This window comes from Pelophylax lessonae (assembly GCF_965119305.1).
Source record: "Pelophylax lessonae genome assembly, chromosome: 2".
NCBI classification, from domain to species: domain Eukaryota; kingdom Metazoa; phylum Chordata; class Amphibia; order Anura; family Ranidae; genus Pelophylax; species Pelophylax lessonae.
Window position 1 is genome coordinate 111,397,753 of NC_138769.1, and position 14,046 is coordinate 111,411,798.

A 14,046-nucleotide genomic window follows, 5' to 3' on the forward strand; every position below is an offset into this window, starting at 1 on the left:
AGTTACTAGTAGAGGGACAACTTTGATGGCTAGAAACACGTTACCTTTGCATACACCAACTCCTAAAGGGTCACTATCCAAACCGCTCCAACACAAGGTTTTATGCCCCAACAAGCTAGCCAGCAGAAGGATTATCACATGTGCTCTACTGATTGCTGACTGTTTCTGCGGTAACAACCTATAGATCTTCCCCTTAGTTAGGCTACCCCACATAGGTTCAAGAAAGAAGTGGACTATGAAGTACTTACTATTTGCAGCATGTTAATTATATCAGTTAACTACAATACTACTATTTGCTGATGTTTGATAGTTGACTGCTGTGTTATACCTCTTCATGGTGAACCCATTCAGAATACCCTTTCCTTGCTGATATATCCCTGTATAACTTTTTCTTACTTATACAAATTGCAATATATTTTGCTGCTGCCTAAACGGGTCTGTGTCATTTTCTGGTGCATATGTATTGCTGTGTTTGGGGGTATCCATATGCACAGATGTCTGCATCTATATTCTCAGCTTAGCCAGGTGTGTCAGGGACTATACAGCTGTTTGCCGTTGTGGGCACAGGAACAAGGGACCCGAGCAATACATTTGTTTGAGGGGGGTAAAAGTACATTTAATTGAAGCTCCTTTTCAAACGAGAGAGAGCAATTATCTGTCCTAGTGCTGGTTGGGAAGAGTAACCAATAACTTGTATTTGACATTGATGCTGGAGGTAGAAGTGGCTGGAGCCAGGATCAGCAGAGTCTCTATCAATAGAAGTAATCTGCAGCTGCCATCAATGGCTACCAAGGCTACGGAGGAAGTCATATTTTTTTTTTTTTATCAAGGAATGAGCAAATAGAATCATTTTCATTATTCAAATCAAACACTATTCAAGCGTTTTGTTTTCAGATCTCCTCTTACAAAACCATATCCTCTGCTCACATTAGTCATTATCGTTGAAAGGTTGATCTTTTCCAATTTTATTACTTTATAGCCATAATATACTGTACATATATGTCACAGTCCAACAACTCTAACAATCTTTACTGAGCTTTTTAGAATCAGTGTCCTTGTGTTACATTTCTCATTTATTATGACTGTTGTCACAGGATCCTTAGAGTTAAAGAGATTTATAGCATGTTTACCTGATTATTCCTAATAAAAGGCTCTTTGAAAGCCAGCAATTTGTAGTTAAATCCTATGACAATGTATTTCATTGTTTTGTATTCTTCTGTACAGCCTTTTCATATTAGGAGCAAATAGGGTGGTTACAAAGTCTTTATAACACTTCCTATCATGCAGTGCAAGCTAGTTATATGCAGGATGAGAGAGCATTAAAGTAAATATATTGGATACTAAACGGTATGCCTCCCAACCTTCTGAAATGAGCATAAACTATGCAGGCAAAGAACATACCCCTTTTATGTCCCCAGCTACACAGAACATGAAGATGTAATATACTACTTTTCTTTATACTGGCTTTTCAAAATAACAAATGCAATAATTTAGAGGTTGGATGAAAGGTTTGGAGTAGTTTAACACTTTTAATCATGATGTAATCTGTCTACCTCTTCACCAATCAGAGAGCGCCTTGTATTTAGTGATAAAAATATGCTGTACTAGATAAGACTTCTGGAGAGCGCTCCAGCTTCACCACTTCCTACAATCCTTACCCCAGTCTAGAGAGTTTGATAGGCCACTTACTACCCTCGAGGACATCTGTGTACAAACGGGTACATTGCCTCACGTGCTCTCAACAGCCTATTCGCTTTTAGTGACCCCACCTTTAGATTATAGACCACCTTACATTGCCAGTTGGGAGAGAGACCTAAACTGCACGTTTACCCCAAACCAACTACAATATATATTATGGTTTACGTTCAAATCCTCCATCTGCACGCGGATTCAGGAAAACAACTACAAATTGATATCCAGATGGTATCGCATACCGACACGTTTACATACATATTCACCGGGGGGCGTGGCCTGGAGCGGCATGTGAGAGGACGCATCTCACCGAGCTCCCGCTAGTATCCTGCATATTGATCCTTTCCCCGGTCTCCACAGTCACTTACCGGGTCACCGCCGCATCCTCACACATCAGGGCGCACGCCGGGACTCTCCTTTCAATGTGTCCGGGTGATGCTCCGCCGTCAGACACGCGGGGACACGAAGATGCCTGGAACCCAAGATGGCGCCGTTCCCGGCCTCCCGCAGCGTCCTTCCAAGGGCTCTGAGAGGCCAGCCTCCTCCTCAAGCAAGCCGCCCAAGCACCCGAAGCACCCGCCGAAGGAGCCACAGCGCGACATGCGCTTCTATGCCCAAAAATCCCCTGGCCCTGCAGGGAAGGGGAAGGAGAAGGACTTGTGCGCTGCTGCCAGCTCGGCTGACCCTGGGCCGCCCATCCCGGCAGGGATCGAGCCTGGAGCTGAGGCCTCTGCAGATGAGCTCCCGGATGGCATTGAGGAGGGTGCTGGGGATGAGGATGTGCAGCCCACACTTGCGGACATACTGCGGGCCATAAACCGCTGCAATGCCTCGGTGGACCATCTTAAAAAGCAGTTTGGGGGCCTGACTGAAGCGGTGTCCCTTCTTCGGCAGGACCTCCAGAAGGTGAGAGAGCGCACCACTGCCGTGGAGGGGAGAGTCAGCGACATGGAGGATCAGCTTCCCCCCCTGTCCAGGGAGTCCAGACAGACGGCAGGTCTGGCCAGAGCCCTGGAGCAGAGGGCTGAGGATGTGGAGAACCGGCTCCGGCGAAACAATGTTAGAATTGTTGGTCTCCCGGAGAAGGTGGAAGGTAGAGACCCCACGGAGTTTGTGGAATCCTGGCTGAAAGACATTTTTGGCGGGGACGCCTTTTCCGCTCTGTATGCGGTGGAACGAGCCCATAGAGTTCCCCCCCGACCCCTGCAACCGGGACGCCCGCCGAGAACCATGCTGGCCCGCCTGCTTAACTACCGTGACAAGGAGACTATCCTGAGGCTGGCACGGGAGCGGCGGGATGTTCGATATAACGGGGTGCGTGTCTCGTTTTATCCGGACTTTTCCGCAGAGGTGCAGAGGAGCAGGGAGAAATTCTTCGCTGTCAAGCAACGATTGCAGAAACTAAAGGCCTCGTACGCCATGCTGTACCCGGCGAAACTTCGTGTCATTGCTGGAGGTCAACACCACTTTTTTGAGGATCCGTCCGAGGCATCATCCTGGATCGACCGCAATGAGCACCTTCTACGCCCACGTCAACCACCTCCGAATGATGGTGCGGATTGAGCTTGGGGCCTGCGCCCTGGTTCCTGTTGTTTTGTGGGGCGGTGACCCCCTAATTCCTTATAGTACTTTTATCCTGGAGATCTGTTGGGATGCGTGATTCTTCCTATGGTCTGTTTTTGGAGCTTCAAGGATCTGTCCATACCGCAGAACTTTGGTTCCACTGCCTGATTGTTCTTGTCCCTTCCCCCGTTCCCCCTCCCCCCCCCTTTATGCTTTTTTTTTTTCCGCTTCCCCTGTTTTTTCTTTTATATCTGCACAGCAGCGGAAGGTCTGCTTTTTTCTTGGTACTGCTGGGACCTGTTGTTCTGGACGAGGGTGGGGAGGAAGATGTGGAGGTCTTTTCGGGGACCCTGACTACTGCTCTGGTGACTGTGGACCCAGTTCCTGGAAGCGTGTGTACTGGGTCGGGGTCCTCACGGCCCGGAGTACTGTTATCTTGTTTTTTTTTCTACCAGTTGGAGGGTCATGTTGGCCTTCCTGTTTTGGAGTCTGGAGCCGGCTTGCACATCCCGCTGTACTGCAGCGGCCGGGAGTGCCTCTGCCGCTGCCCCTTGTTTTGGATGCTGTGGCCCCTCGGGGCCTGCCCTGATATGTATCCTGCTATATTGATGTACTGCCACCCACCATGACTGCGGTTCCTATTGTCTCCTGGAATGTCCGGGGGTTGAGGGACCCTCTTAAGAGGTCTATGGTTTCCACGGTCCTGCGCGGGCATTTTTCAGCCATTTGCTGCTTACAGGAGACACACTTGGATGTGGACTCACGATCCTGGCTGCATTATGTCTGGGCGGGCTGGGAATACCATTCTACCCACACCTCATACTCCCGAGGGGTGAGTGTTTTGGTCCATCGGTCCCTTGACTTTCAGGAGCTTCACAGCCTGATTGACAGTGAGGGGCGATTCGTATTTATTCATTGTAGACTGTATACTGTGCACTGTGTTTTGGCCTTTGTCTATATACCGCCACCGTTCCACTGCGAGGTTCTGAGAAAGCTGGTGGTATATCTGGTGAACCGCCCGGAAGTCCCGGTATATATTGTGGGTGACTTTAACTGTGTGTTTGATGCTCAGATGGATCGGCACTCTGTGGCGGTGGGGAGTGGAGGGATGGGGCGCTCGGCTCTGGCGAAATTTGCTGGTGAGCTGGGTTGGATTGACCTCTGGCGGCTCCGTAATCCAGGAGCCAGAGTCTTTTCATGTTTCTCGAAGACCCATACCTCCTTATCGCGCATTGACCTATGCCTCTGCTCTTCCCCCGCCATCAGATTTGTCGAGGATGTTCGCTACGCTCCTCGGGGCGTCTCGGACCACTCTCCACTGGTGGTGAGCCTTGCGGTGCGCCCCAGTGCCATGTTGCAAAGGGCTCCATGGAAGTTAAATGCTTTTTGGTTGCACCTGTTTCCTTCACATGACCGTCTCAGGGCGGCTATGCGTGAGTTTTGGGTGGTGCATGACGCTGTAGGGGAGCGGGGCATTCAGTGGGAAGCCTTTAAGGCCTATCTACGGGGCTTGTTCATCCGAGAGGTTCGGGCCATCAAGCAAAACACGGCTGCTCAGGGGACGTTGGCGGAGGGACTGGTGACTCAGCTGGAGGCCCGCTGTGTGGCGGACCCCTCGGAGGCCAACAGGGAGGGATGGCTGGCGGCCCAGGAGGCTCTTCTCCGTATCAATACTTCTGGGGCTGAGCGGCGGAGATTTTTTCAAAGGCAGGCATACTATGAGGAGGGGGAATCCACCGGTCGCCTTCTGGCCAGGATTGCCCGCTCTCATCAAATGACGCCGCCAATAGGTGCTCTTAAAAACAGTGAGGGTAGGGTAGTTAATGCCCCTGATCAGGTCATGGATGTGCTGCTGGAATATTATGAATCCCTGTATAGATCCCGTTCGGGGCACTCGGCCGCGGAGCTTTTGGAGTATGTGGGAGCTATCCCCCTGCCTTCCTTGTTGGACCCGGAGAGGGCCTTACTCGAGGCTCCTCTTACCCTGGAGGAACTGCAGTGTGCGTCGGCGTCTTTTCCCAATTCCAAGGCGCCGGGGGAGGATGGGATACCGATGGAGGTGTATAAGGAATATGCAGATGAGACGCTACCCCATCTTCTGGAGGTCTTTGCGGAGGCTAAATGGAACATGCGGTTGCCTCTTTCCATGACCAAGGCTAATATTATCCTTTTGTTGAAGCCGGGGAAGGATGGTCTGGACCCTGGGTCCTACCGCCCTATCTCGCTTTTACAGAGTGATATTAAAATTTTGGCAAAGGCCTTGGCGTTACGGCTTAATCAGGTGGTTGCGTCTATTGTCCACTCCGATCAGTCGGGGTTTATGCCGCAAAAGTCGACATCCATTAATCTCCGTCGCTTGTTTCTGAATTTGCAGTCCCAGGCGGATAATGGGGGTAGTAGGGCTCTGCTTTCCCTCGACGCACAAAAAGCGTTTGATAGTGTAGAATGGGATTACCTGTGGGCAGTCATGTCCCGGTTTGGCGAGAATTTTATTTCCTGGGTGCAGCTCCTCTACCATGACCCGATGGCCGCTATTAGGGAGGGGGGCAGGGTATCTCGCCCCTTCTCCCTTTTCAGTGGTACACGTCAAGGGTGCCCCTTGTCGCCTTTAATTTTTGCCCTTGCCATAGAGCCCCTCGCTGCTCTTGTTAGATCTAATCGGTCAATAGTGGGTTTCCGCTATGGCACTGTGGAGGAAAAAATTATGTTGTACGCCGATGATACCATGCTGCTGCTGGGCGATACGTCGGGCTCCCTGGCGGAGGCTATGACAGTCATTACGACTTTTGGCTCCTACTCCGGCCTACTCATTAATTGGACCAAGTCCTCCTTGATGTTATTAGATGATGCCCAGGGCTCGCAGGCGGTCGGGGTGGCTGGGATCCCGCTGTCCTCTGAATTCCGCTATTTGGGGCTGAGGGTGACTCCACAGCCGTTAGATTATGCTCGCCTTAATATAGCCCCCCTTCTCGCTCGGTTCAGGGATAAAGTCAAGGTGTGGTCCAGGCTGCGCATGTCTTTGGCGGGCCGGGCCAATCTTATAAAAATGATACTTATGCCCCAGCTACTGTATGCTCTTCACAATTCGCCGGTGGTTGTCCCTCTGCGAGTGTTTAGAATTGTCAATACCATTTTTCGATCTCTCCTGTGGCTCTCTAAAAACCCCAGAATCAAGTTGGAACACCTTCAGCGTCCCAAGGAGTTGGGGGGTCTGGCGGTGCCCAATCCCTGGCTGTACTATTTAGCTTCGCAACTCCAACATATTGCCCGGGCCATGAGTGAGGGGGAGGAGGGGTCCGTGGCGGGTCTTTTGACCCATACAGTGGGCCGGGGGGAGTTGGCGTCTCATTTAGAATCACATACATATTCACCACAGGTATCAGATAGATGCTGGTGTTGTCAGGAGGAAAAGGGGACCCACTTACATATCTTTTGGGACTGTCCCAAACTTGAGGGATTCGGGAGGCAAGTACAGGAGGTGTCCCAGAAATTCACTGAACGTACAATACCTGATGAACCTTCCTTCTTTCTTCTTCATGCCCTGGACATACCAGCTAGACAGTACAAACATTCTATCATCCATCACTTCTTGGATACCGCGAAGGCTTGTATCCCTCTTCGATGGCGAGACCCCAACCCCCCGACTATTAGCATGTGAATGAGTAAAGATGAGGAAATAAACAGGTTTGAGGATCTGATTCTGTCGGCACAAGGTCGACATGAATGATACACAAAAACGTGGGCACTGTGGAACCAGTTTGTCTTCTCAGACGAAGGGAGGTCACGTCTCACCGGTTCCTCGTGACTACCTCTACATCCCCCCCCCCCCAACCGCAGCTGCTGCTGTTGATTGTGCGGTGACACCCTTGAACTGAGTAAGATCTATGGTCAATGGCAAAGGCTTACCACTAAACCAGTTGCACTTTTTGCTCTGATACGCTCTCCCTACAAAAACATTTGTATCATGTTTTTTTTCGGGTTTTTGGTTGATGTTCTGTCTCTATCATTTAAAATACACCTATGATAAAAATTATAGACCCTTCATTTCTTTGTAAGTGGGCAAAATTACAAAATCTGCAGGGGATTAAATAATTATTTTCCCCACTATGTTCTTCAATAGCCACAAAGGATATAGGTCAACTTTGTGTGCATCAAATGGCATTCCAGAGGGCAAAGCTGTGGGAGGGACCCAGCCGGCTCCCCTCACTGTAGTCTGCCTGCAGAAACCCACAGGAGAGGGCGGAGACAAGACCAGTCACTCTGTACAAGGAGATAGAGTAGCAGTGACTGGTCTTTATTACAAGAAGCTCCTGCACAGGGGCAACGTTTCACACTGGATTTCTGCACAGATCGGAAATAGATAAACAAAGCACACCAAGATTCAAGGAAGAATGCACATTATTCTGGTATTTAGACAATATTTGTTTATCCCGGACTTCAGCTTGGTGGTGGCTTTGTTATTTCCCTGCGACGTACCCGTATGTTGTGGGGGAACTTCCTGCTTCTCCACAGCATGAGTTTGTCAAAAGGCTTGCAGCCAATGATTTTGGCTTAGAACTCAATGATGGGTGAGGCCAATCACAGCACAGAAATCGGTTTATGTGTGTGTTAGTAAACAGAGAACACAGATCTGGCTGGTTCCTCTTCCTGATTTCACCTACTGTTTAGAGCTGAAATCAGGAAGAAAAGCCAGCCAGTCTGTGAGTACAATCAGCACACATACACTTGTTAGACACAAATTGAACCCCTTGATTGTCCTCTTGATCACTCTTGTGACCCAGCCAGTGTCATTAATACAGTGACAGCTTACAGAATGATCACTGATCACTATATTAATGTCACTAGTGACATCAGATAGCGTCAGTTAGTGCCCCTCCCAGCCAATGTCAGTTAGCGACAGTCTCTGACTGTTCTCCACTCTATCACAGTCACACTATAAGTTGCTGATTTCCGCCATTACTAGTATAGTGTCTGTCCGGATCAGTATCCTAGTCATGGTCAGAACTATACTAGTGTCTCCAAAAATTTGGGGGATTTTTTTGAATAAAGACATGTAGCAGGATACATTTTGACCTCAATTTATGAAGAAAATTGATTTTATTAGATATATTTAATAGCAAAAAGTAGAAAATATTAGGGGTTTTTTTTCAAAAATGTTTAAACTTTTTTTTGATTATATAATAAAAATGGAAATAACCCAGTGGTAATCAAATACCACCAAAATAAATCTCTATTTGTGTGAAAAGAAATGATATAAATTTCATTTGGGTACAGTGTTGCATGACTGAGCAATAGCCAGTTAAAATAGCGCAGTGCTGAATAGCAAAAAAAATGGTCTGGTCATGAAGGGAGTAAAACCTTCTTGAGATCAAATGGTTAGGCTAGCCACACAGGGCCTACCAAAAAACTGAAAAAACTGACAGCTGCCCGCACATTAAATAAAGAATTTAGTGTGTGGGCAATGTGAAAGAAACCTAATGACTGCCTTTACTGGACATTAGTAAAGAACTACAAAATATAAAGCATAATTAAAGCCTAAAGTATAAATAAAGGCATTATTTTGTTTTGGACCGAGTGGAGAGGGATTAGAGCACCTATTAGGCTTTTTTGCTATCTGTACCCCTGTTAGAGAGGTTCACCCTGTCTGTTTGTCCTGTCCCAAATGTCCCAAATTTTGGGTTGTTCCAAGAAAAGTAATAGAGGGGAAATCTTCCAATGAGGACACTAGTTCTGGTGATCTAGGAGTCCCCAGATATTCCCTAAATTTGGAGGCATTTCCTCTCATTTAATATTTTGGATATGGGACAAGAAGTGATGGTAAGTCTCCACAATGGGACACAGATGGCAAAAAAAAATCTGATAGGGGTTATAACCATCCCCTACTTTATCCAATAGTTTTGTCTATAGTTTTATGTTAATAGACTTCTAGCACCTTGAACTCTGGGAACATGGTACAAGCCAGGCTTCCCCACCATCTGCATCTGCTGTGATGTGGTAAAATACACTAAGCATACATTAGTCTGTTTTTTAGGCCTTAGCAAGTACATCAGCTAATACTAGGGTTTCTCAACCAAGGCTTCGTGAAACCCTGTGGGCAGGGCCGGTGCTAGACTGTTTTACGCCCCAGGCAAGATCAGCTACTTGCGCCCCCCCCCAAAAATAAAAAATAAAAAGGGAAGGGGTTAAAAACTGCTCTATGTCATATCCAGTGACCCTGATCTGATGGTTTTTCCATTTAATGCTGTCATACCCAGTGATCCCAATGTTCCTCTATGTCACATCAGAGGTCCCTGATGTTCCTCCATGTCATACCCGGAGACCCTGATGTTTTTCCATGTCACACCTGGGGACCCTGATGTTCCTCCATGTCACACCTGGGGACCCTGATGTTCCTCCATGTCACACCTGGGGACCTCAATCCCCCATGGCACACCCAGGGATCCCAATTCCTCATGGAACACCTGGTGACCCCAAACCCCTGTTACACTTGTGACCCCTCTACCCCAGAGGTGCCGCCCTCCAGTGCCGAGCTCTGGCTCAGGTTCAGCTATCCTCCACTCCCTGCTTAATACCGACCCAGGGAAATGAACGGCTGCCCACCAGCTCAGATTAGAGATTCACTTCCCGCCCAGGGATTAGGCCACTCAGCTCCAGACGAAGAGGATCATTATGCAGTTAGCACTCCAGTGGGCTCCTTTCCTGCCCCTTGGGGCTTCCCCAACAATGGTGGAAAGCCAGGGCCTGGTAGTTCTGCCACTGCCCCAGACACCTGGCATCTTCCTCTGTCCCTTCTTCTTCCCCCACTGCCGCCCCTTTCCTCAGCTCACAAGGATCATTCATGACAGAGTGTGAGTGCTGACTCGTGGCTGCGCCCCTAGATGGCAATGCGCCCTAGGCGGCTGCCTAGTTTGCCTAGTGGAAGCACCGGCCCTGCCTGTGGGTGCTAAGGGTTCCTTGAGCAGTGAAGACTTTCTAGCTCCCAGTAACCACTGATAACAATTATCTTTTTAGCTGCGTGTAAGGGGGTGCAGTTTTCCCACTAGTCGACAGTGCAGGACTGTCCTTCTCCTATTGACCATTAATATAGGGCGTCCTTCTCCCACTGCCCACCAATGTATGGGACCACTACACAGACTACCAATAAGAAGAGACTTTTCCACTGATCACCATTGTAAGAGGCACTACAATTTTCACAGTTGGTGTTTCATTTCATGATTGTTACTGAAACATGTTTTTCTTAGAGTAGGGAAGTGTTAAAAAAAGACATGATATGAAAATTATTTCAAGGGTTCCTCTGTATTAAAAAAAGTTGAAAATGGCTGCTCTGAGCAATACTGGAACTCAAGAATCCATTGCAGAGTCATCAGTTAACACAAATCCATGCAGATTAAGCTAACGTTTATGTGTTTTGCTCTAAGTCCCAAGTTGGTGTTATAGGAAGTGATGCCAAACAGTTGTATGGTATTTCAATGAAAATAATACAAAGCTTATGGATCGGAATTTGCAATACAGCAAAATAGGAGCTCTTTTACAAGCTACTACAGTTTTGCATGCTAAAACTAATTGTTCTTCTGACTCTTTGCTGTTGAAACAAAATTGTCAACACATAATGCTATCCACAACAGTATTGAATAAAAAGTTGTACATACCATTTTTTGAGCATTTTCATTGGTGATGTTAGTGTTGTATTCCCATTGTGCTACGGCATATTGATGATAAAGCTTTTCTCCAGCAGCCTGAAACTCCTGTAAGAATGCCGTGGCATCGCTGGTTATATCTTGAGTAGAAGACCCAAATAGAGCCAATGTGCAGAGAAGCCACAGAGGACCCCACATCTTCTTTCCTGAGCCGAGACTCCCCCAACTGACTGACACTTCTTTCACTCAGTGCTGCTGAACATCAGTGTGTGTTCCCAGCCTTTGTACCACACTGCCAAAGGTTTTTCCACAGCAATTCAGGAAGTGTTTGTGTTGTTTGGATAAGATGCTTTATTATCATGATACTGTTCACTGTCCTCTTTATCACTGGTAGGAGGTAAGGAGAACAGATTTTTATATTTCACTAGGAAATCACCTAATAATAAAGTCAAATGGTATTACTGAGAGATTATCTCTCCTATGTTTACCATCGAATAGTTCAACTTGATAACAGTTAACTATTACAGTTCTTTTTTATTTATTTTTTTATTTTAGCAAATTGTTTTCGGTCAAGTTTTTTTTCTTTTAAGGAAAAGTTGAAAGAATTGTGTTTTAAGGTCTCTATGAGGTTTTCCCCATTACTGTTGTCATACTTCATTATTTCTACTATACAGTTATTAACTCTTTCTAAGACATACATATTTTTAAGCTTTCTTGCGATGCACTTTTTTTTTTTTTTATAGAGGTCAGTGTCAGAAAAGTTTTAACTTAGAGAAAGATTTCAGCAGCGAATAAGGGAGTGCAGTCGGAGCTCTGTCCTCATATAGCACAGGACTCTGGAAAATGTACACCGACCCAAAGACCCAATTGTGTATGAGTATCACATTCCATGGTCACGTGAGTCCCCCTGTAACAGGGCCTCAATTTTTTATACTGGCAAAGTGAGCCAATTTCCTTGGGGGATGAACAGGATTATGAAAACGGCACAAATGTTTTATTATTGAGATGACATTTCAAGCAGTATTTGTTTCTGGAAACCTGCATTAGTGCATTTGAAATGAGTCTAGTAAGGGCATTTTAACATGAATGCATTACACTGAGCTACATCTTGGCATTTCCATGCAGCATAAAGAAAGGCATCATTATATAGTGTCTGGCAGATTCATATTAAATAGCTTTAATGTCAGAAAGTATTGGCCCATTGCCATGACATCACATGCCATGGAACATCCTTTTTTTAAATTGCCTTGGTGCCACTCACACATTTTTCCTTTGTGTGTAGAAGCCTAAAAGGGACATTTGCTCATGGTAGGACTCGTTAATGCCTCCCCCCTTCCCCCACAGAAATAATAGAAAGAAAGCTTAGATTCAATAACTTGGATGTGCTCCACTGATAAAACCATTGGTGTCACTAAAAGTCAAGGACCTTTTCTATTTCCATTTCTATTTTTTGTAAATCTTCAGGAAGTGTATTTTCAGTAAATAGACGCAATGTCAATCTGCAATCCAATCTCTAAGTGCTTGCTGAACAGCTGACTGGACAAATTAATACTCCTGTCCTAATCACTACTGTTGACATTGGCTAATCTAGGACTGACTCCTTTCTTTCCTTTACCTGCCGCACTTCTCTTTGGTTTTTTTAAATAAAAAAAAAAAAACAAACATGTCATACTTAGCTGCTCTGTATACAATGGTTTTGCACAGAGCAGGCCTGATCTTCCCCTTTCCGGGTCCCCTGCTAGTGCTCCTGGCTCCTCAGCCCCGCCAAGTGCCCCCATATAAAGCCTCTTGCTATGGAGGCACCCATGCGTGCTCTTTCCTGAACCCTGCTCTGCGTGTCAATTGACACACAGAGCATGGCTCGGTCCCACCCTTGCTCCCTCCCCACTGGCTGTGATTGACAGCCAATGGCTCCTGCTGCTGTGTCTGAGCCAGTGAGGAGGGAGAGAGCCAAGCGAGCCTCTGCTTTTGTGCACATTGCTGGATCGAACTCAAATAGGTATAAGAGTGGGCTGGGTGGGGGAGCTGAATGCAGAAGGTTAACCTAGTGCAGAGAATGCATTTCGAACCACTTTAAGTGTTATGATTTTGCTTTATTTATTCAATTGTATCTACTAGCTACTCGACTAGTAGTAATCAGCATTTTATTGATTTTGCCAAACATTAATGTTTATTAATAGTTTAGTTTCACTTAGTTCCTGATCATAATCACATATTTATTATCAATTGTTTGAATGATTTGCACTAAGCAATTTATTTTGTACTTACTATTCACCTCAAGGACCACAGTCATGCCAGAATGGGGCTTATGGTGAGCACCCTGGTCACTGGCTGATATTTTGCATAATGCAGGATGGTTAATTTGGATATTTTGCTATGATTACTTTTTAATTGTTTTTAAGATGACATGCATCTTGTGGAAGTTTTTTTACTGTGTGTGAAGGTTGGCAGGAACAGTTAGCTTGCCTGACGCTGAATGGTTCTGTTCCCATTAAAATACGTGAAGAGTTGTAATTACTGTAGGTGTTAGCTTCCCTTTTCGTAATAATGCAACAGGTGTGATTAGTATTCATATAAATAGCAGGTGTGAGTGGGACCCAGAGTAGATGGGCTTGGGAGCCAAACGTCCAATAGCTTTCAGGTTGTGGTCTCCTGCAGTAATGATCTAAATGGCCCTTTGCAGGGCTGAAGTTTTAGGGGAGGTGGAACAGCATTTGAGAGTAGTGATAGAAGCCTGAGAATGTATGTATAATCTGGGAGTGTGCCCGGCTTGGAAGAGGCACAGAAGGGACATTGGGTAGAGACTGGTATACTAATGAGGGCTGCTTGATCTCCCTTTAACCCTCAGCTGCAGGTCGTGTGACTTGGTAATAGAAGCTAGATGCTGTGAACTTAGAATACATGGGGAAGTGGTTTAAACTCTGTGGTGCTCCCTAGGAAGGGTATGAAGGTGTAAAGGGAAGATGTGTGCTTGCATTGTGCACAAAAATGGCCGCTACAGAAGTTGCACTGTGTGTGCCATTCTGCATTGAAGAATCCTGATAGTATGGTAAATGTTATGTCAGATGTCATGGAAAGCTTTGTGAAGCTGTGAAGTTACAGTAAAGGATAGAAAATACATTTTATGTTTGGACATACCTTTATTGTTAAATAT

The 14,046-nt window shown here is 46.3% G+C and overlaps 1 protein-coding gene across 1 annotated transcript in view; it reads right to left on the reverse strand.

The window, feature by feature from the left end:
• Positions 1 to 11,182, reverse strand: part of ACE2 (angiotensin converting enzyme 2) — a 104,892-nt gene extending 93,710 nt beyond the window's left edge. Inside the window, exon 1 of the mRNA XM_082248483.1 lies at positions 10,905 to 11,182. Within this exon, the coding sequence (XP_082104609.1) occupies positions 10,905 to 11,090 (186 nt within the window). The 5' untranslated portion in view covers positions 11,091 to 11,182. The remainder of the gene's footprint in view (positions 1 to 10,904) is intronic.
• Positions 11,183 to 14,046: the final 2,864 nt, after the last annotated feature.